Source organism: Gobio gobio (assembly GCF_949357685.1).
Source record: "Gobio gobio genome assembly, chromosome: 9".
Taxonomy (NCBI): Eukaryota; Metazoa; Chordata; class Actinopteri; order Cypriniformes; family Gobionidae; genus Gobio; species Gobio gobio.
In genome coordinates, this window is record NC_137115.1 from 32578109 (window position 1) to 32601239 (window position 23131).

Genomic DNA, 23131 nt, shown 5'->3' on the forward strand with positions numbered 1-23131 from the left:
GCAGACATTTGACAAAGGACTACAACTCCCACCACCGCCATTTCTAAAACTTGCGACTTCCAGTCAAAAGACTGGCGTCTGTTTTGCCATATCGCAGTATTCATAGAAACTCCGTTTGGTTAATATGTATTTCTATTTTAAATGTTAAATTAAACGCAATAAGATTAATATAGGATAAAAATAGCACGCGGAACACGACAAATAAACGACGAAAAACAAAAAGGCTCGCTTTAAAGCTAGGTTTAGGTCTGGCCAATCAGAAGAGAAGGGGCAGGGCTGTCTCTCATAATAAAGGTGTGTGAGGGTGCAGAGACGAGCAGGATTTAACATCAGCATCCCTGAGCATCAGCATCTCTCTGACATCTCACGGTAAGAGACATCCACGCATCTTCATTTCATGTTATCCTCTTTCAATGTCACCTACTCAGTATTATAAGGAAAAATGTGTTCTGTAAGGTTTATAATTCATCAACATGCTATTGGTATGGTGGGTTTATTCTCTACAAGAGAGGGTGTGCAGATGTGAATGTCCTTTAATAACAGGTGAAACGTGTGTACATTTTCCATGTAATCTTCCTCTCAAATGTTTTTTTTTTCCTGGTCTAGTTTTACATTTGTAATATAACATTTCTATAAAGCTTAGAATTGTACTTGCAGTGATATATGCATTTGCAGTTTTACATTCAATTCACATACATCTATTTAGCATACATTTCATTCTGTAGAAATCAAACAATCCTTGGTGAAGAAAATCCAGGATCATTTTGCTGTTGTTTCATATCTTTTAACCATTCGTTCTCCTTGTCTTGATAAGCACGTAGTGTTGTGGGGTGTTTTTTTTGTGAGATTCTTGGGTTTTTTCTTCATTTTCTATTTTAAGCCTATTTTATTGATTCGATAATTCAAATGTTTGTATTGAATCAGTGAGGGCAGTGGAGGGTATGTGCAAACAGGGCAGCAATGAATCCCCACATCTGGGCGTATATCTGGGGATGCGTAAATCATCTCTTGCAAGAAAATCCTATTTCATGTTTCTGTAAATGAGACACGCAGGGAGAGCAGAATGGAGAACGCACCTCCTTTCCGAACCCCCCTTGCTACTGCTGGTGTAAAATAGCTGGTTTGTTCTGTGGGATGCATTTCACGTGGAGATTAGGTGTGCTGGAGAGTGTGTGTGTAATGTGGAGTATATGAGCAAGAGAGAGGCCACTAAAGGAGAGGGGAGGGAAAATGAGGTGTTAAAGTGCAATCGCTATGAGTAGGGAGGCAATGAAATCGAGGGATCGATAGGAAAAGGATGAGGAAAGAGAGAGGACTAGAAAGGAACGGTGGGGGGGAAAAGCTGCAAGGTGTAAAGGAGTTGGAACAGAATTGCTGCACTTTTCAGGGCTCGCAATAACACTCACACATACATATGTGAACTCCTTGGTGGTCACCTCCAATCAGTGGATATTGATTCCCAGATTGATTGCAGGTTTGCGTGAGCCATTCATTTGAAAGCATGAATAATGGTGACGGTTCAAGTGCTCTCTCAAATGTATTGACAGAACCAGCACAGTTTGCAACATATACAGTCAAATATAGCACTATGTTTTCTAAAATAAGACCAGCATCACTGTTGTTATTATTGCATGTGTAGGGTTACAATTTTGAACAAACCTATAGCCTAAAGAATTACACTTAAGTGTGTAACTTGCTCAGCACCATTTTTGCTACAAACAAATAATTTCTTAAACCATTCTGCGTTATTTATTTATTAATTTTTTGCATGGTGGAATATAAAATGCATGGGTATAGTAAGATAGTGTGTACACACACATTCATTTGATGTAAGCTTTGGCTGATGTTTTCCTTTTTTTTTTAACCATACTGGTGGATTGGTATGTTATATTTTTTTTAGGGCTGTCAAAAGATTAATCGTGATTAATCGCATCCAAAATAAAAGTTTGTGTTTACATAATATATGTGTGTGTACTCTGTTAATTATTATCTATATATAAATACACACACACAAGCATGTATATATTTAAGAAAAAAAATATTATTTTTATATATAAAACATTTATATTTATATATATATTATAGATTATATAAATGTATATACAGTATATACATGCAAATATTCCTTAAATATATATATACATGAATGTGTGTGTATTTATATATAAATAATAATTAACAGAGTACACACACATATATTATGTAAACACAAACTTTTATTTTGGATGCGATTAATCGCGATTAATCTTTTGACAGCCCTATTTTTTTTTTTTTTTTTTTTTTTTTTTTTTAAGAAGGCTTTACATATTTATTGTTCAATTTTAAGGTTTACAGTGTAGTTGCAGCCATATATAGCTTAAATTCGCTGGCTCATTGTCAGAAGGGATTTTTCCCAGGTCTGACAGAGTACTGTCTTCCCGCAAACACTCGTCGCTTGGCCTCAGGACAGCACAGATGGCATAAAGAGTATTATAAACATCTGTGTTCTCTCAAAGGTTTTGTCACTAAGTGTGCAGAATATATTGAACTTCACTGTTGCTTTTTGAACATGTTCCTTGAGCATCTGTAATGGCCTTTCTTATAACATACAGTATGCAAAGCCCCTGTTATTGATTACTGTTCAGTTATGTGTCAAGCCTGTGAAATGCATCTGCTTAACGTGCCCTATAGCAGAAAGCAGGTCAGAACAACTGACCGACATGGAGCAATTATTTCTTTGCTTCTGAAAAGATGCAGACTTTGATTAACTGGAAAGCGAGTACATTTTAATTTGGTCTCCATCGTTCTTATGTTCTCTGTCCTCTGCATTGAGTACAGCCTGTGCTGTGCTGCTCTCATCTCAATCAGGTTTGTGTGGCATATCCATCAATAAAATGCAGTCAGTTTGTGCAATAATAAGGATGAATTGTAGCGGAGAAAATACTAATAACTAATATTAATACCTCCTTTTTTGTTGTTTATTAGTGCTGTCAAATCGATCATAATTATGTATATTTGAATACACACATACAGTGGGGAGAACAAGTATTTGATACACTGACGATTTTGCAGGTTTTCCTACTTACAAAGCTTAAAACTTAATTTTTATCATACTTCAACTGTGAGAGAAAATCACATTGTATGATTTTTAAATAATTAATTTGCATTTTATTGCATGACCTAAGTATTTGATCACCTACCAACCAGTAAGAATTCCGGCTCTCACAGACCTGTTAGTTTTCTTTAAGAAGCCCTCCTGTTCTTCACTCATTACCTTTATTAACTGCACCTGTTTGAACTCGTTACCTGTATAAAAGACACCTGTCCACACACTCAATCAAACAGACTACAACCTCTCCACAATGGCCAAGACCAGAGAGCTGTGTAAGGACATCAGGGATAAAATTGTAGACTTGCACAAGGCTGGGATGGGCTACAGGACAATAGGCAAGCAGCTTGGTGAGAAGGCAACAACTGTTGGCGCAATTATTGGAAAATGGATGCAGTTCAAGATGACGGTCAATCTCCCTCGGTCTGGGGCATCATGCAAGATCTCACTTCGTGGGGCATCAGTGATCATGAGGAAGGTGAGGGATCAGCCCAGAACTACACGGCAGGACCTGGTCAATGACCTGAAGAGAGCTGGGACCACAGTCTCAAAGAAAACCATTAGTAACACTACGCCGTCATGGATTAAAATCCTGCAGCACACACAAGGTCCCCCTGCGCATGTCCAGGCCCGTCTGAAGTTTGCCAATGACCATCGGGAGGATCCAGAGGAGGAATGGGAGAAGGTCATGTGGTCTGATGAGACAAAAATAGAGCTTTTTGGTCTAAACTCCACAAATGGGACCGGGCGACTGCACCATATTGAGGGGAGGATGGATTGGGCCATGTATTGTGAGATCTTGGCCAACAACCTCCTGCCCAGCGACAGCCCCGAAACCTGAAGGCTCTGGAGAAGGTCTGTATGGAGGAGGGGGCCAAAATCCCTGCTGCAGTGTGTGCAAACCTGGTCAAGAACTACAGGAAACGTATGATCTCTGTAATTGCAAACAAGGGTTTATCAAATATTAAGTTCTGCTTTTCTGATGTATCAAATACTTATGTCATGCAATAAAATGCAAATGAATTACTTAAAAATCATACAATGTGATTTTCTGGATTTTTGTTTTAGATTCCGTCACTCACAGTTGAAGAGTACCTACCTATGATAAAAATAACAGACTTCTACATGCTTTGTAAGTGGGCAAACCTGCAACCTGTAAGTGGGCTATACAGTACACACATTATGTAAACACAATTTTTTTTTGGATGTGATTAATCGATTTGACAGCACTTATATAGGGCTGTATTCCTATTTATATAATGATATTTATATAGTTATATTTTCTCTGATATCCTTGTGCATATCATGTGAAAATTGAAAAGGCTTAATATGGTTGTGAGTGGAGTTTATCTTTCTACAGACAATGTTGCTATGGTCTTGTATCGCACTAGTCTTATTTACATATATTAAATTAAATTAATATTTAAATGTTATATTTTGCATATATTTTAGTATTTTTATTTTTTTAATAAAAAGCTGTAGGGAGCCCATAATATTTTATATAATAAGTCGTTTTATGTTTGTTATTTGTTTAATGATTCATATTTTTATTCATATGTAAAAGTTAAAAATATTAAATTTTTTGAATATATATATTTTTTAATTATTATTAATAATAAGCTGTAGTAAGCTTAGAATATTTAATTTTTTTCACGTGGTTTCATGTTTCTGTTATTTTTTAAATATATATTTGAATACTATATTTAATAATTTTTAATAATAAGCTATTGAACAGAATATTTTAATGAAGTAGTTTAAATTATAGACTTGTATTAATTAATTCAATAAAATAGAAGCATTGCTGACTTTGTTCTATGTTTGAGGCTGTTCTGCCGCTGGTAAACCTCCTGTAGAACTGCTGAATCGGCATGAATGTTGATGAGGAGATTTGAAGTGTCTGAGCATTGGCAGACCATGAGCGATTAGGTTTGTCACTGTTTTGCCCTCCCAGGGGGTGGTTTTGAAGGACATCTGCATTTCTGAGTCACGTCTTCACTCGTCAGCACAGGGAGAAAGGGACTCTGCCTTTGAACTTGGGAAGGATAAAAGGTTTTTAACTTAAGGTTTTTAAAAGGGTTTCAAGGAGAGGTAAAGTCAAAGTCAGGCAATTTGCTGTATTAAAGCAGTTCACACACACACACACACACACACACAAGGTGCCCTCCACTACTATTGGCACCCTTGGTAAATATGAGCAAAGGCATTGTTCATGTTGGCCACAATTATTGGCACTCCTAGAAATTCTTATGAGTAAAATATATCTGAAGTGTTGGCTCTGATGGCCGAGTGGTTAGTTCAAATTCTGACTCGAGGTCCTTTGTCGATCCCGTTCCCCCCATGTTTTTTTTTTTAGCAAACCAGGGTGACTAGGATCATGAAATTGTCCAGCCATGACTATGGGAGTATAAATATGAGGAAACAGAAAGATAAAATTCCTTTAATCATTCAATGAGTAAAACCAAAGAATATTGTTCTGATGTGCAGGAAAAGATTGAGCTTCACAAAATAAAAAGGCTGTAAGAAAATAGCTAAAGCCTTGAAAATCCCAATTTTCCACCATCATGGCAATAATTAAGAAATTCTAATCAACTAAATATGTTACGAATCTGAAGAGGTGTGTCTATATCATCCTAATGCACGGTGATGAGCGCTTCAGTGACTCTCCAAGGATCACAGCTGGAGAATTGCAGAGATTAGTTGAGTCTTAGGGTCAGAGAGCCTAAAAAAATATCAAACACCACTTACATCACCACAAATGTTTTGGGAGGGTTTCAAGAAAAATCCTCCTCACTCATCCTAAAACAAACTCCAGTATATTCAGAACTTCAAAAGAAACCGATTAAACAAAAAAAAAATGGTGTGCTTTACACCACTGCATCCAACGCTTTGCATTGCACTTGGTGATGTAAGGCTTGGATTCAGCTGCTCAGCCATCTTCAAATAGCTTTTTGGCGGCAAACCCACCAGATAGGTTTGGTGCAAACAGGTTTAATATACTGCTGGATCTTTAATGTTGTGGGCCTATTTTTTTTGCTGAAGGTCCCGGACTTCTTGTTCAGATACATGGTATCATGGATTTTAGCAAATACCAACAGATAAAATATCAACTTGACCGCTTCTGCTAGACAATGATTCTAAACAAACATTAAAATCAACACAAAAATGTGTCACTGAGCACAAAATGAACATTCTGCCATGGGCATCCAAGTTCCCTGACCTGAACCCTATAGAAAATGAATGAGTAAGGTGAACTGAAGAGAAGAAGCACCAACATGGAGCTGGGAATTTGTCTGGAGAGATTCTGTATGAAGGAATGATATCTGACCTCTTGTCCGGTGTTCTCCAAACTCATCAGGCATTATCGGAGAAGACTCAGAGCTGTTATCTTGGGAAAAGGACGTTGCAATAATTGGGCGACAGATTTATTTTCACATCCTTTTTTGCTGATATTTACCAAATGTGTTAATATTAGTGTGTGTGTGTGTGTGTGTGTGTGTGTGTGTGTGTGTGTGTGTGTGTGTGTGTGTGTGTGTGTGTGTGTGTGTGTGTGTGTGTGTGTGTGTGTGTGTGTGTGTGTGTGTGTGTGTGTGTGTGTGTGTGTGTGTGTGTGTGTGTGTGTGTGTGTGTGTGTGTGTGTGTGTGTGTGTGTGTGTGTGTGTGTGTGTGTGTGTGTGTGTGTGTGTGTGTGTGTGTGTGTGTGTGTGTGTGTGTGTGTGTGTGTGTGTGTGTGTGTGTGTGTGTGTGTGTGTGTGTGTGTGTGTGTGTGTGTGTGTGTGTGTGTGTGTGTGTGTGTGTGTGTGTGTGTGTGTGTGTGTGTGTGTGTGTGTGTGTGTGTGTGTGTGTGTGTGTGTGTGTGTGTGTGTGTGTGTGTGTGTGTGTGTGTGTGTGTGTGTGTGTGTGTGTGTGTGTGTGTGTGTGTGTGTGTGTGTGTGTGTGTGTGTGTGTGTGTGTGTGTGTGTGTGTGTGTGTGTGTGTGTGTGTGTGTGTGTGTGTGTGTGTGTGTGTGTGTGTGTGTGTGTGTGTGTGTGTGTGTGTGTGTGTGTGTGTTAAAAGGAAATTACTTTCATGACAAATGGAAAGAGCGATATGTTGCTTGCATAAGAGAGCAAAGATGCTTCATATAATTAATAATGGAATGATGTGCATCAGCCGGGTGGTCTCTATGGTGGCAGCGATTTATGGCCCTGATTTGTTTATTTTCCAGCAGTGGGTAATGCTGTTGGACAGCTGTGCCAGTAGAGACGGAAGGAGATAATATCACACACAAACACACACATACTGTGGTCAAAGCCTCTTACTCTGAACCTCTGCCACAACGCTGTCAGGACGAGCCAGATACTAACCCTCTAATGATAGATGGATGCTGTCATGTGTTGACCTTGGTTGCACAGGACTGCTGGGAGGATAAGAGCTTGGCTACTGTAAACCCATACAATCTGTATTTCTTTGGTTTTGAGCCTGCACACTTTTAAAAACTGGACTGATGGAAACACATGATTGAAATAATAAAGAATTACATTTAGATTCCTCTTAATGATTCTGCACCCATAATGGGTTCATTAAACAATTATTTTACAAAAAAAAGGTTCAGTGGGGTTCTAGACTCAATTTTAAAGAACCCTTCATGCAAAAAAAAAGGTTCTATATAAGGAGAAATGTCTTAAATAATTGCATAATACTTTCATAATGGTTAGTTCACACAAAAATGAACATTCTGTCATTAATTACTTGCCCTCGTGTCGTTCCAAACCCCGTAAGACCTTCGTTCATCTTCAGAACACAAATTAAGATATTGTTGATGAAATCTGAGAACTCTCTGACCCCTCCATATTAGACAGCAATTTAATTACCAATTTCAGACGTGAACTAGGCAGTTAGCGAATCACAACACACTGGGCCAGCTAACCAATCTGAGCCCATTGCGTATTTTTGAGGGACCAGCTTCATACAACCCGGAAACCATCAGACCGTTTTACAAGGAGGGACAGAGTGGTGTAGAATAAAGGTAAAATAAATGAAAAATAATGCAACTTTTTAAAAACTAAGCATGAACACATGTTACAGTGCACCCCACAAACACAATCAAGATTTCGAAAGAATGTGTTTTACCATCCCTTTAATGCATTATGTACAAGAATGTATAGACAACAAATGTAAAAGTTAATCATTCACATGTTATGCGAAAGGTTTTTGTTAGATACCATGCATAAATGAAAATGATGTCAAAAATATACAATAGAAAAATGCTAATAATAATATAAATAAACCTTCAAAACTTAATAAAAACACATGTCCAACTCAGAAGTAAAAATTTCCCAGGTGCACTTGAAGGCAGCAAAAACGTATGTCTGAAATCTGGTTAGCTTAGTTTTCTGTATCTTCAGAATGAAAACTGTCATTTGTTGTGTACACCAGTGTTCAGCTGCTTCCTGTGGGTGTCCGTCGCTTGAATACAGTTTAATTAAATCTGACCCATGTCTTGCACTTCTCTGGTCCCCAGTGGAGTTCCCTCACCACTGCACTGTCATCAGTGCATGGCTCTTTAACTCCTCAACTAGTGTGTCTTCTCTGCAGCCTTCGGTCTGAATATATTTAGTCTCATTCCGATTCCTGAACCAGCTCAACATTTCACTTGCTGTCAAACTCTTCTCCCGCTCCGTCATCTTTTTCTGTGTCCCCTGCTAAACAGCACTGCACCACTGGGTCTGTCCTCTGGAGGCTTCTGGAGCTAGAAGAGGAGAGAGATGGCAGTTTTTACCCAGTATGTTTCGCTCTATCTGGGCCATCCTGTCAGGAAAGAGGAGGCTGATGGATGTGGATAGTGTTCTGGTGCCACCGACTGTAATTCTCCCTCTGATAATGACAGAGGCGCCTGCGCTATAATGAATGATCATCTTTGGGAAATAAGAGCTCCATTCAGAACTTGATGGAAAACCAAGTTTGTTTGCTTTGCCTCCAATGTTAAAGATGTCAAATTTAAAATACTGCTCTGATTAGAAAAGAAAAAATTAACATGGAGATCTCTGTTGTTTGTTCTAGATGGCAGTAAAATGAAATGGCAAGCAAATGGAGATGTCTTTGCATAATAAAATGTATTATTTATTTATTTTATCCATTTTCAATTTGGCCTCAATTCCCAATTTTCTCATTCTTGTTTCTCCAAAGGTTTTCTTTAAAAAAAAGTTTCCTGATGTATAAAAATGGCAATATATACTTTGCCTAATTATATCTCAACCTTGAAATATTCAATACGTTATGTAAAAACCAAGTAGGTAATCTCACTTATTGTTGCTAAGTTTTCTGATCACTCCACATGTTGTGTTTTGAATGCTGGCATTTCCACTTTGCCTCTTGCTAACTACAAACTTAGTCAGTTTAACTAGAAACGCAATGCATCAGTTAATCATTATTACATATTCGGGTCTTTAGCGACCCGGATCTATATCTAACATGGATGGATCTCTAACTGTCGCAATGATATAAAACTCTTTTGATATTAGAGTAATAATTACAGAAGAATACAATTAAGTATATTTTGTTACCTTTTTGAGCTTAGAAGGGTTCAGTTTGAGCAGATGTTTTATACCATCATCACTGTCCTCACCAGAGCTCATTTCCCAGTACATTCAGTATCTGGATCATATTCACCATCTCAAACATATTCTCAAAACTCTATCATCATTACTCAGCTCTATCATTTTCAACATCTTTAAAATCAATATTTTGATCACTGACAGCTTCTTCACCAGATTTGATGAAGAATATTTGAGTACTTGCTCTGCAGTAAATCCCTGAGCCATTTCAAGTTTTGCTGATGATACTTCCTATTCTTTTGTCGTCTGCCTGCGGTAACTATGAGTGAAACATCACTTTATCATTGTGTATCATACATTGCCACCTTGTGAAATACAGGTGAATTGCACTTATTCAGTTATTAAAGATTCAATTATTGTTGTTCGGAAAAATATAATTACACTGTTACATCCCTTGGGTCGTTAGCGACCCCATTCCATTTTTATAATTTTCTTCTTGTTATATTGTTTATAATGAATTGCTTGAGGAACACTAAGGAGGTTGATGTCTAGCTTAAAAAAAATTAATGAGGAGGAGGGTTGTGAATGACGTCCCGTGTCTCTAAAGACCTGAGGTATGCGTTTAAGGGTTAACTGCATGGATATTCATGATATGTAAGCTGGTCTTTCAAACTATCACCCATCAGATTGTCTTTCTATATCCTTCCACTCTCTTGTATTTCAGCTTGAGCTCAAAATGAAAAGCATAAAAAAGTAAGGCATTAAAAGGGCGCCTACGCTGCCCCCATTTCAGAAACGTCTTCACTATGCGCTTGCGATTACATTTTGAAGGCAGTTGGGAGGATATTTAGAGAAATTGCTCTGTGCGTGTGTGAAAGGAATTGAGAAGAGTTTTGTGGCACTTTGATGCTTGATTTCACTTGAGCAGATACTGACAGGTTTGTCTTGGCTTTGCTTGAGAAGACAGCCTGATATCAGACATGCTCAGAATTTTTGTAATTGTGCTTTGAGGTAATAAAACATTGGCAGTTTCTTGGCAGTGATTTGAACAAATGTGTTAAACTTTGCCATTAAACTCATTCCTCACTTTTTTCCCCATAAATCATACCTATAATGACATCTCAAATCAAGTGATCAAACTTGTGATTTTCACCTGGCAGACCATAAAACAGCAAAAACCAAAGGTGGGATCCATATAGAAACTTTGTAACCACCCAAGCAACTGCATTACATTTAGAAAAATGAAAATCACAAGGTTTTGCATGTGCAAGCACCACTAGTTTTGTTACTCTCACTGCAAGTCTACAAATAAAGTGTCACCAGAGAGGACAACTCGCACAAGAGCCAGAATGTCTTTGTGTCTGGTTGGTCCCATTAGGGTGGTTGGTGGTCTCGTAGAGTTCTCCCTGGTGGCCATCAGCCTTTTGTACAGAATCCAGCACGGGTGAGCGAAAGGTCAGGCAGGTTTGGTGCTGTTTTCAGGCGAATCCTCTCTTCACTTTTCTCTCCATTTCACAAGCGACCATCTGTTTTTCGGCCCAGACCTCGGTCACCAGGGTCAGGTCCAGTTACACAAGCCTACGCACATGAGTCTTAAAACAAGAGTATCTGAAATGGAGAGATCAGGAAAGTTCAAGGAATGAGAACAGATGAATCTTCTGTGGATTGTAAACCAGGCTTTTGAATCAGTTGTTTGTTTCACTTGAATTCCATGTGGTGGTTAATGGTATAAAATATAGGTTTTGATAGATTGGAAATCGATGACTCTGGTGCGTCAGATGTTTTTCAGATCACCCATAACATCCTAGCTGCCACATTTGAACACACTGTATGTCACCTTGGATAAAAGCAAATGTAGATATATTACGTTTTAAAATGCTCTTAAACAGACTACAGTTACTTTTTTAGTGATTACATGTTATTCTCACAATGGCAGTCAAATATTCATAATTCATTGATTTTCTCAACATTGCAACATTGCATATCTAATCAACTCCTGACGAACACAATAATTATTATTTAAATAATCACTCATTGAGTCCTTAAACCATGGATTACTGTTTTGGAAGACTTTTGTCTTTCAAACACATTAATGTACACATTCACATAACTTTATTTGAATGTAATGCCGGGATTCCCCAACTTTTTTATAAGCTGAACCTCTTTGACCTTATATATTTACTCAAAGTAAGCCCTGATATTTTAATTGAATAAGTTAGGTGAATAATAAAATGAAGTTATTAATGATAATAATGATGATAAATAATAAATAATACGTTCACAGTTCTCTGATGTTGGTTAATGGTCACATGACATGCAGGTAAAACAAATGAAATAGTTTTAATGTTTTTTTTTTTGTAGTTTGTATTTTTTAATTATTTTATTTTTAAAATGTTAATGATTAATTAATTAATTTATTTATTTAATAGCTTTTTTTTTTATTAAACTTACGAGCCCTCTGAGGTTCCCAGTCTGGGAAACCCTGACATAATGTAATATTTAGTGCACTTCATGTTGTTGATAACCGAGAATAGAATTTTTTTTTTTTTCTTTGTATTTTTGTATCAATATGGTAGAAAACTATCCTATTCAAATCATTGTGATTTAAAGGAGTTAGGTCAAAAGAAATCTCAAAGTAATTAAAGTAGTCGCGTGTGTGTGTGTGTGTGTGTGTGTGTGTGTGTGTGTGTGTGGGTTGTACGTGGCAGCAAGCTTTGCATGAACAAACATTATCTGTAAAAAATGTATATTTACTTCAAGTAAAATATAGTTTGAAACTGCTTTTTTAAATTCTCAGGTCCAGTGTTACTGCATCCTGTCACTAAGTGTGTTGTTGTTGTTACTATTATTATTACATTGTAATTTGTATTAGTTTAATATTTGTTTCCTTTTAATTGAATTTATTTTTATTTAATTATTTTTATTTCAGTTTTTTAATTGTAATACTTAAACTATTTCAGTCTAATTTTAATTTATTGGTTTTTAAAGTGTTTCATCTAACATATATAATTCTAGAACATATACAGGCAGGATATGCCTCTTCCTATCTATCTCCATCACACAATGGCACAAGGCCACATTCTCCCCTGCATTCTTTGTTTGTGTGGAAAACACTGTTGCCAGGCAACGACTAAAGCCGGGAGACTGTGCCATACTTGGATGAAGGTAGAGCTATATCTGTGCATAAGTGAGGGTGAATGTGGGTTCGTTCACTTGCATAAGCAGGTATGCTGGCGCATAGAACGTTGGCTGTGCAGTCAGAGGGAGAAACTGAGGCATTAACCCTGTGTGTCAGGGATCTCAACGAAAAGGACTCAAGTTAGGGCTGTAACGATCTGACCAAAAATAAAAACCTTGATTAATTGAACATTTTACCTCGATTACGATTAATGAACAATAATTTATTTGAATGCATTAATGAGAGAGTGATTGTGTGTGTGAATTACTCATACCGTCTCTATTCATTATGAAGCTGTGGTTTGTACTTCAAAGGTATTAAAATGTATGCCTATAATGGTTGAGTTTCTAAGCTACTTTAGTGACTTTACTTTAGTCACAGGACAGCGTTCATCTTGCGTTTCTGCGCTGCTCTCTGTGCTCGATCTTCACGTGATGTGCGAGCTTCTGTCTGAGTGTTCGTTTGTCACAATATATCAGGCATTAGTTCAACATAATACACATCTGATGGTCTAAAATTGCTTTAATGTTCAAACTGGCAGGGCTTAAACCACATACAAATGACAAAGCTTTGTGAGGACGCAGGTGAAAGAGGTCTACCTTCAGGGCGTGCGCGCTTTGTCAGAGACGCACACGACACTGCTCGCTCTCTGTGTCACAAAAAAAAGCTGAGCACTGAACGGAGAAGTTTTCCGTATTGTTGTTTTTGAATAGTGCACAATCACTTTAAATGTTGAAACTGGCAAGCCTTTAAATGCATTTACTTGACAAGCTTTATGAGGACGAAAGTGAAAGCGATCTGGCTTCGGGGCTTGCGCGCACCGTGTGTGTGTGTGTGTGTGTGTGTCAGCGCATAGGCTATAAGAACGGCAATTAACTTCCCTGTATAAACTGTGTAAGACATGCAGTTATTATAGTGATTCTGGGCATCTATAAACAAAGAAAACTGCTCCTGCATCTCTCTGTGTGCCTGCAAACTGCACTTGATGTGACTGACGGGGCGGAGTCACATGACTAAAACCGAAATAACCGGTTGTCGGTTTCGATTATTTTTCGATTAATCGTACAGCCCTAACTCAAGTGCAGAAATGTCACTCAATTTATTGAGTAATAACAGTCAAATCAATGTCCCAGCAAAAGATCAAAGTCCATACGAACAGGGCAGCTAGATCGCAGAGGAAGAGGTCAGGAAGCAACGGATGAGCATGTCCCTCAGGTAAGACAGCTCAAATAAACAGGCAGAGATTCAGACCCAGGCTGCCTTGTTTAAATGCAGGCAAGGACAGATATAAATAATCCAGCAAGCAAGTCAGAGACAGGAATCACAGGCACAAGAAAACTGGGCTAAATAAACAAACAAACAAAAAGAACAACTGAAGTAAACTTGTAATTGAATAGACAAAACAGAAAAACTGAGAGGTAGAAATGGGAACACTAATCAAAAAAGAATGAGAAACAGATGTAAGCGCGTGCACGGCCGCGTTGATTACAAAGCGACCGACACGTGCAAAATAAAAATAAAAAGAGAGGAGACAGATCAAACCTGCGACCTGACAGCACCCCTCCCACCAGGGATGCCTCCTGGCGAACCCCTAGCTAAAGGAGACTGACGGCGATGAAAATCCTCAATAAGCGAATGGTCCAGTATGTCCCGAGCTGTGACTCAAGATCTCTCCTCTCGACCATATCCCTCCCAGTCCACTAGATATTGCAAACCCCGTCCGCAGCATCTGGAATGAAAAATCCGTCTGACAATGAAGGCAGGGGCGCCCTCAAACATCAGTGGAGGAGGGGGAACAGGAGTAGAAACAGAAAGAGAATAGGATGAACGCAAAACAGGTTTAATACAAGAAACGTGAAAAACAGGGTGAACATGACTAAAAGAATTAGGCAAATTAAGCTGCACCACCACCGGACTGGTGGCCTTGACAATAGGGTATGGCCCAATAAATCTAAGTGCCAACTTGCGTGATAGAACCTTATGTGGCCTGTCTCTCGTTGAGCGCCATACCCTTTGTCCACAAACATATCTCGGAGCCGCAGTCCGACGGCGGTCAGCCGCTCTTTTAGTACGTCTTTCAGACTGAAGCAGCACTTCCCTGGCCCTCCTCTAGGTATGGCGACAACCCTGGATAAATGTCTGAACCAAGGGAACAGCAAATTCGATAGCCTGAGACAAAAATAAAGGGGGCTGATAACCAAGACACAACACATGAAGAACCCGGCAAGGAGTTATGGGCATATTCAGCCCAAGTTAGCTGCTGACTCCAGGAGGAGGAGTTATGGGAAGCTAGACATCAGAGCATTGGTTCGATCCTGGTTAGCTTGCTCGGTCTGGCCGTTGGTCAGTGGATGGAATCCTGAAGGCAGACTGGCGGAGGCACCCAGCTGTCAACAGAATTCCCTCCAGCGAGAGGTGAACTGGGGCCCCCTGTCAGAGACCACATCCTCCAGAAGACCATGAATCCGAAAGACATGGTCAATGACCACCTGGGCCGTCTCTCCTAGCTGAAGGGAGTTTAGGGAGGGGAATGAAATGAACCGCTTTAGAAAAGCGATCCACAACGGTAAGGATCACAGTATTGCCACTGGATGGAGGGAGATCAGTAACAAAATCCAGGGCAATATGCGACAACAGCCCCCAACAAACGATCTGACGATAAGATCGTATCAGGAGGGGGCGCGTTGCCAAGGGTGCCGAACTGTCGAGATAAAGCATTGGGTTTGCCATTCTTCGAACCAGGTCTACAGTTGTCCTGAGGGGATCTTTGGGAACTGCTCCGACCCCCACCTCTGAAGCATCCACCTCCACCTCAAATTGTCAGTTAGAATCAGGCAAAATCAGAATTGGAGCAGTACAAATCATCAAAAGCTGCTTAAACAGCACTCAACCAGCAAAATGTAATCTTGGTGGAGGTTAATGCTTTCAGAGGTTCTGCCACCTGGCCAAAATTCCTGATAAAACATCTATAAAAATTAAGAATTAGCAAAAAGGAATTGTTGTAATGCTTTTCTAGAGCCAGGTACCGGCCAATTAGAAACAGCTCTCAGCTTCGCAGGGTCTATGCGAATCCCCTCCGCCGAGATGACAGACCCTAGGAACGAAACTGACTGGGCATGAAAAGTACACTTCTCCACCTTCACGAACAATTGATTCTCTAGCAGCCGCTGAAGCACTCGCCAGACGTGCTGAACGTGCACCTGAAAAGAACGAGAAAAGATCAAAATATAATCAAGGTACACAAACACAATCATTGATCAAATCTTGAAGTGCATTATTGACGAGCGCTTGGAAGACGGCCGGAGCGCTGGCCAAGCCGAATGGTAGAACCAAATTTTCAAAGAGCCATCTTCCATTCGTCCCCCTCCCTTATCCGGACAAGATGATAAGCATTCCGTAGGTCCAATTTCATGAAGAGTCTTGTGCCCCTCAAGACCTCGAAGCCGTAGACATCAAAGGCAGGGGTACCTGTTCTTAACAGTAATGTCATTCAGCCCCTGATAGTCAATACAAGGGCGCAAAGAGCCATCCTTCTTCACAAAAAAGAACTCCGCACCTGCCGGAGAAGAGGGACGAATCAGACCTGCTGCCAGAGACTCAGATAAATATATCGCCATAGCCTCACGCTCAGGTGCAGACAAGGAGAAGAGACGTCCGCGAGGCAGAGAAGTGCTCGGGAGGAGATCAACAACGCAATCATATGGTCGATGTGGAGGAAGAGAAGCGGCTTGGGACTGACTAAAGACCGCCTGCTGATCATGGTAAATAGCAGGAACTTGAGATCGATCTGCTTCTTCCTCCTGCAACACAGAAGAAACAGAAACCGAAGATGGGACAGAACCAAGATAAACAGAATCACAACGAGAACACCACCAAGATAAAATAATATTTTCTGCCCAATGTACATGCAGATTATGAAGCGAAAACCATGGATGGCCCAGCACAATGGGAACAAAAGAGGAATTAAATAAATAAAACTTTAGTTCCTCTCTGTGGTTACCAGATATAACACTCACCGGACTTGTAATATGGGTGACAGACATTAACTCATGTCCGTTAAGTAAATGAGCTGAGTGGAGATGGAAGAACAAATACAGGAAGACCCTGATGATGAGCCCAGGTCGAATCCATAAAATTCCCTTCTGCTCCCGAATAGCAAGTGCAGAACATCTGATAAGAGAAACATTCTGTAAAACTCTTGCTGGAATAATATTGCGTGAGCTAACTGGAGGAGAAATAGAAGTGACGGACAAGACGCAGCAATATGACCTTGTTCACCGCAATAAAGACAAAGCCCCTTTGTAAGACAACGTTGCCTCTCTTCAGTGGTTAAACGCATTCTTCCATTTTGCAGTGGTTCAGTACTGGATAATTTAACCCGTGACAAGTTGGTATTACCCCACACTCGCCGCCTTAACTCCATACGAGCATCCAAACGAATAACAAGCTCTATGATGTCATCTAGATCTTCGGGGGGATCACAGGCATAAATCTCATCCTTAATATCCTCCTCCAAACTATCCAAAAAACGAGCCGTCAATGCTTCAAGATTCCATTCACTTGTGGCCACCAGCGCTTTAAACTCAATAGCAAAATCTGCCACGACCTCTTCTGCTATCATCTCAGTCTTGAATAACTTGAAGTTAGCACAACAGGGAGAACTAGATCCCAAAGAGCCGCACCCCAAATCACAAGCTCTTCCAGTCAGCAAGGAGATGACATAAGCAACTTTTGATCTGTCAGCAGAATACGTCTGAGTTTGAAGTGAAAACACCACTTTGCACTGAATGAGAAATGAACGACAGTTAGTTGGTTCACCTGCATAGACAGGAGGATTATTACTACAGGGCTCATGACTATTAGAATGTGACGCTGGTACTGGGACATCGGATTGAGTCGTCTGGAGATGACGCATCTGCTCCATAAGCTCTGAAACTTGTACAGTCAAAGCATCAATGGTATTACATGCTTGAGCGAGTTCTTCAGACTCAAGTCCCAACATAGAACCTTGGAGTTTGACAACCACTCGAAGAGGAATCAGTTCTGCTGAGTCCATCCTTTGGCCAGTGTGTGATGTCGGGGATTTCAAGGAAAAGGACTCAAGTGCATAAATGTGATTAAATAATTTTATTGAGTAATAACAGTCAAATCAATGTCCCAGCAAAAGATCAAAGTCCATACGGGCATGGTGGCTAGATCACAGAGGAAGAGGTCAGGAAGCAATGGATGAGCATGTCCCTCAGGTAAGACAGGAATGGGGAATGTCCAAATCCAAGCTGGCAGCCAGTTTACACAGTCCACAAGAGCAGGCAGAGATTCAGACCCTTGCAGACGATCCCTTGTTTGAGAGCAGGCAAGGACAGATAGAAATAATCCAGCGGGCAAGTCAGAGACAAGAATCACTGTCATAAGAAAACTGGGCTAAATAGTTTTTTTTTTTTAAACAGAACAACTGAGGTAAACTTGTAATTGAATAGACGAAACAGAAAAACTGGAAGCTAGAAATAGGAACACTAATCAAAAAAAGAATGAGAAACCGCTGTGAGCGTGTGCACCGCCACGTTGATTACAAAACCCGATCAGCTGCAAGTGGCCAACACATGCAAAAGAAAAACAAAGAACATGTACAAGAGGAGAGACAGAGCAAACCTGCGACCTGACACTTTGGGGAAGCGAGTTGTATTCTTTCATAATGCAGCATATTTCTGAGAGAAACAGGTTCTCGATTTCCATACATTTGTATTGTAAAATTGCACCAATAACTGTAAGAAGAGAAACCATTTAATTCCCTCATGCACTCATGATACTCACAGTTAATACTTTTTTTTAGGAAGTAACACAATTTTGTAACACATTACTTTTAACCCAATGTTTTGCCAATCATTCTTACATTTTTGGGTCTTTGGCGACCCGGATCTATATCTAACATGGATGGATCTCTTCCTGTTGCGGTAATATAAAACTCTCCTGATATTAGAGTAACAATTACAGAAGAAGAAAATAAAGCATATTTTGTTACCTTTTGGAGCTTGGAAGGGTTCAGTTTAAGCAGATGTTTTATACCATCATCACAGTCCTCACCAGAGCTCATTTCCCAGTACATTCAGCATCTGGATCATATTTGTCATCTCAAACATATTCTCAAAACTATTATTTTCAATATATTGTAAATCAATATTTTGATCACTGACATCTTCTTCACCAGATCCACCATCAAGTGACCGTGGCACTAATATTTGATTGCGGTTCAGTACTTGCTCTGCTGTAAATCGCTGAGCCATTTCAAGTGTTGCTGAAGATACTTCCTAATCATTTGTTTTCTGCCTGCGGTAACTATGAGTGAAACGTCACTTCATCATTGTGTATCAGACATTGCCACCTTGTGGAATGAAGGTGAATTGCACTTATTCAGTCATCAAAGATTAAATTATTGTTGTGCAGAAAAAAATATACCTCTGGGCGTTAGCAACCCTATAGAATATTTTACAAAAAATGAATGGGAAAACAGGCATTTTTTTCTTGTTATATTGTTTATAATGAATTGATTGAGGAAGACTAAGAAGTTTGTTGTCTAAATTTAAAAAATGAGTGAGGAGGAGGGTAGTGAATGACGTCCCGGTCACTAAAGACCCGAGGTATGCGTTTAAGGGTTAAAAGTAACTTTCCCTAACACTGCTGTGCACAATAAGTACATTTTATTTTCTAAAATCTTTTCTATCTGTATGTAAATAACCTGTTCTGGACCCATGATACATTGCCCTGTTTTCTGCCAAATCCGCTGACTGGCTCTGACTTTATGCAAGTTTTCCAGACTGCGAAAATCGGGACAGAAATCTGTGAAATGATTGTGTAGTGTGAAATGGAACTTTGCATCATGAACATTAGAATATGTCAAATATGCCGAATATTTTCATGATGTGTCTCTTTCACACTATACAGATGCCGCTCAATCGCGTGGGGTTATATTTACCATGTCCTTCTCACTCTGACTCACTCTTTCTCTCTTGTCTCTCATTAGCTCGTCCCTCGTTTACCATGTTGCTGCTCGGACTCTTGCCGCTGATGTTGCTACGGGGGTGTGGTTGCCAGGCGGCAGACGTTCCTGAGGATGTGACGGCAGAGTTCTCGGTCAGACTGTACCACCAGCTCCAGATCACGGGGGGAGAGGAAAACATCATCTTCTCCCCGCTGAGTGTGGCTCTGGCTCTGGGCATGGTGGAGCTGGGCGCCCGCGGCTCTTCTTTAGAGGAGATCAGACAGGCCGTGGGCTATAGTCATTTCAGAGAAGGTATAGTTAACAAAATCTATAGTAGTACATGAGAGGTTACCTGTTCTCTTTCATTTTCAACTTTTGTGTCTTTTCCCTATTGGCCGCAGCAGTGACCTCAAACTTTTTCCTATACATTTTCTCTAAAGGCATTTCAGCAAATTCTGCACCAAACGAATCATAACATTACAACATTTGATTCAATGCACTAAAAAGTATAGGTATCATTCTAGGTTTGACTTGAAAGGTTTATACAAGCAAATCTTACAAAACACAGCCATGTGACATCCAAAAATCCCAAAATGAAATGTATAATATTTTGCATAAATATAGACAAAACTTAAGCCAATTTTAATATTCATAGGATATTTTCATTAAAATTTAGCAAATTTTCCACACAAAGGGCACCATTTTAATGATCTGATTGCATGGTCTGAAGTGCATGGCGCAGGTGCACTTAGTTCTAATCCACATTTGGAATTTTTAAAGGTCCCATGGCATGGCATTTTTCTATTATTTTATAATGTTTCCTGAGGTGTACTTATATTGTTAGTATGATTTTTACATCATAAAATGTCATAAATTAGAAATAAAAGGCATTTTTTCAATACTGATGTTTGCCCTGTGGCTGAATGCCCTGTTTCAAGAGGCGTGTCTGCTGTGAGACTTCGGTAAAAACGCCCACTGTTGTGATTGGCTGACATCTTTGCATTTTAAATGAGCGGAGGGGGCGTGGTTTAACGCGGTCTACGAGGCACGAGCAGGCACGAGCTGCTGTCAGAGAGACGGATGGACCGGAGTTCACTTCACATCAGTTCTGTGACTGTCAGTCTCAGTTCAGTGAACTGTTGTAGTTACAGCATATACTTCAGGTTATTAGTCTATTTCTAGTCGGAGTGACTGTCACTCATGTCAGAAAGTTAGTAACTTTAGTAAATTATGGATCAGCGCTGACTGGAGACGCGAACCGTTTAGAATGATTCAGTCCGATTTGGTGAACCTGATTCGGTTCACTAAAAAGAACCGGTTCAAAAGAAAGATCGTTCGCGAACCGGACATCACTAATGTACCAGAGACTGAGCTCAGCGATCGCTAACAAAGTTATTTATAGTAACTACTGAGTTATGAGAGCGCTGTCAGTCAGCGCAAGTTTATTGTGTTTGTATCTGAGAGTTCTGAATAAACACGAGTCCGTCTTCATCATTATTACCAACTTTGTAACACATGCAAAGTACCATTACAGCTGTCGAGATGAACGAGTTATGAGTAAGTGTTGATAATAGCATTATTTTTAGATATGTTCCTATCATATGAAAGGCGTCAGTGACGTGCATTGAGTACACAGCGCAAACAAAGACACAACAGCATTAAAGGGGTGGTAAAACACATTCTTTTGAAGGCTTGACTGTGTTTGTGGGGTGCACTGTAACATGTGTTCATGCTTCGTTTTAAAAAAAATTGCCTTATTTTTCATATATTTGACCTTTATTCTACACTGCTCTGTCCCTCCTTGTAAAACGGTCTGATGCTTTCCGGGTTGTATGAAGCCAGTCCCTCAAAAATACGCGATGGGCTCTGATTGGTTAGCTGGCCCAGTGTGTTGTGATTCGCTAAACGCCTAGTGCACGTATGTCGGAAACGTCACGCCCCTTACCTTACCGGAAGACTGTGCTTTGGTCAGTGTTAGAAACAACGGCGTCAATAAAACCATATGAGCTCGAATCAGACCCAGAACATTTGAGTGAAGATGATCGAGCAGAACCTGTTCAGTCCTCAAGAGTAAAGACTGCGGATCTATAATGATCGCTACTGAATGGCACTTTAACTTTTGTATTTTTAGAACGATTATAGCCAAATATCTGTCGCAAGAACTAACCCAAAACAAACACTAAGCACTGGCTTTAACTAGTAAGTTAGCCAAATCACACAGAACCATGTTTAGCATGCCTGTAGATAAACAATACATAAAAGCTCTAATCAAAGAATCATTTACACTAATGCCAGGTTCGCTGTTGAGATTTTAACGTTAGTGTTTGTAACGTTAGGTGTTCGTCGGATAACGTTAAGTATGAATGAGCATTTAACAGACTGGTTTGCAGAACAGCGTTGTCATCTGTTTACTTCCTTGCTACAACCTATTACAGGAAAACACATCGATGAAAAATAAATCAGACTTACAGGTTGTGGCCCGTGAACAGCTTCTGTTTGTAAATCCAGCTTTCAGGACAAGCCGTTGTGCATATCCTGTATTGAACTCGCGAAGTTTGTGGAAGTTTGTGTTGTCCTCCGTGAAATGTGCAGCGCGCGCGTCGTGCATCCACGCACCGGCAGTGTTTTTTTCACGCAGCTGACGTTGTGCAAATCTTGCATTGAAATCGCGAAGACGGTGGATGTTTTCCTCTGTTATATGTGCTGCAGGGAGCCCTGCACGCGCCTGATTCCCCGCTGACTCAAACACACGTGCAACATGCTGTATGTTAAACGCTCTGCAACGCACCCCCGTCCCAAGGAAGGCTGAACAGAGCAAGTACCCCAGACCTGCAATCCGGATGAAAATAACAGCGTTTCCTCGGCATCGCGGCAACAACACTCCAGCCTACTATACCACAACAGCGCCGCGATACAAAATGGCCTCACCCCCCCTTATTTAATATTCTCGGAGGAGGGGTTTATGTAAATATTGAGCCTGTTGATGTCACCAACCCTGGAGGAATGTGTGTAGTCGCCTACTGGCCGTTTGCTGTAGTTCTTAGAAACTGATTTCTTTAAAAGCAAATATCTCCCTTTGCTTTAAACTTTGAACGTTGTAACTTTGCAGATGTTGTTTATGCTCAAGCAGCAACATTACATGTTAGCTAAAGTTAGAATAGTGAAATCGTGGTTTACCACCCCTTTAATCGAATGTAATCCAGTTTATTGTGGGGAAAGCTAGCCCGGATATGCTCACGCTTACCCCCCTTCTGCTTAATCTCGCGTCGCATAAGGCGCCTCCGCTGTGGGCCAGATGCTGTACTGGGGGTCGGTGATGTTGAAGGCCGACCGGCCAGTGCAGCCCGAGCTTCGGC

At 40.0% G+C, this 23131-nt stretch overlaps 1 protein-coding gene across 1 annotated transcript in view; it reads left to right on the forward strand.

Moving 5' to 3' along the window:
* Positions 1-261: 261 nt before the first annotated feature.
* serpini1 (serpin peptidase inhibitor, clade I (neuroserpin), member 1) overlaps positions 262-23131 on the forward strand; it is a 34977-nt gene continuing 12107 nt past the window's right edge. Inside the window, exons 1-2 of the mRNA XM_079825242.1 lie at positions 262-369; positions 19818-20087. Coding sequence (XP_079681368.1) covers positions 19835-20087 — 253 coding nt within the window. The 5' untranslated portion in view covers positions 262-369; positions 19818-19834. The remainder of the gene's footprint in view (positions 370-19817; positions 20088-23131) is intronic.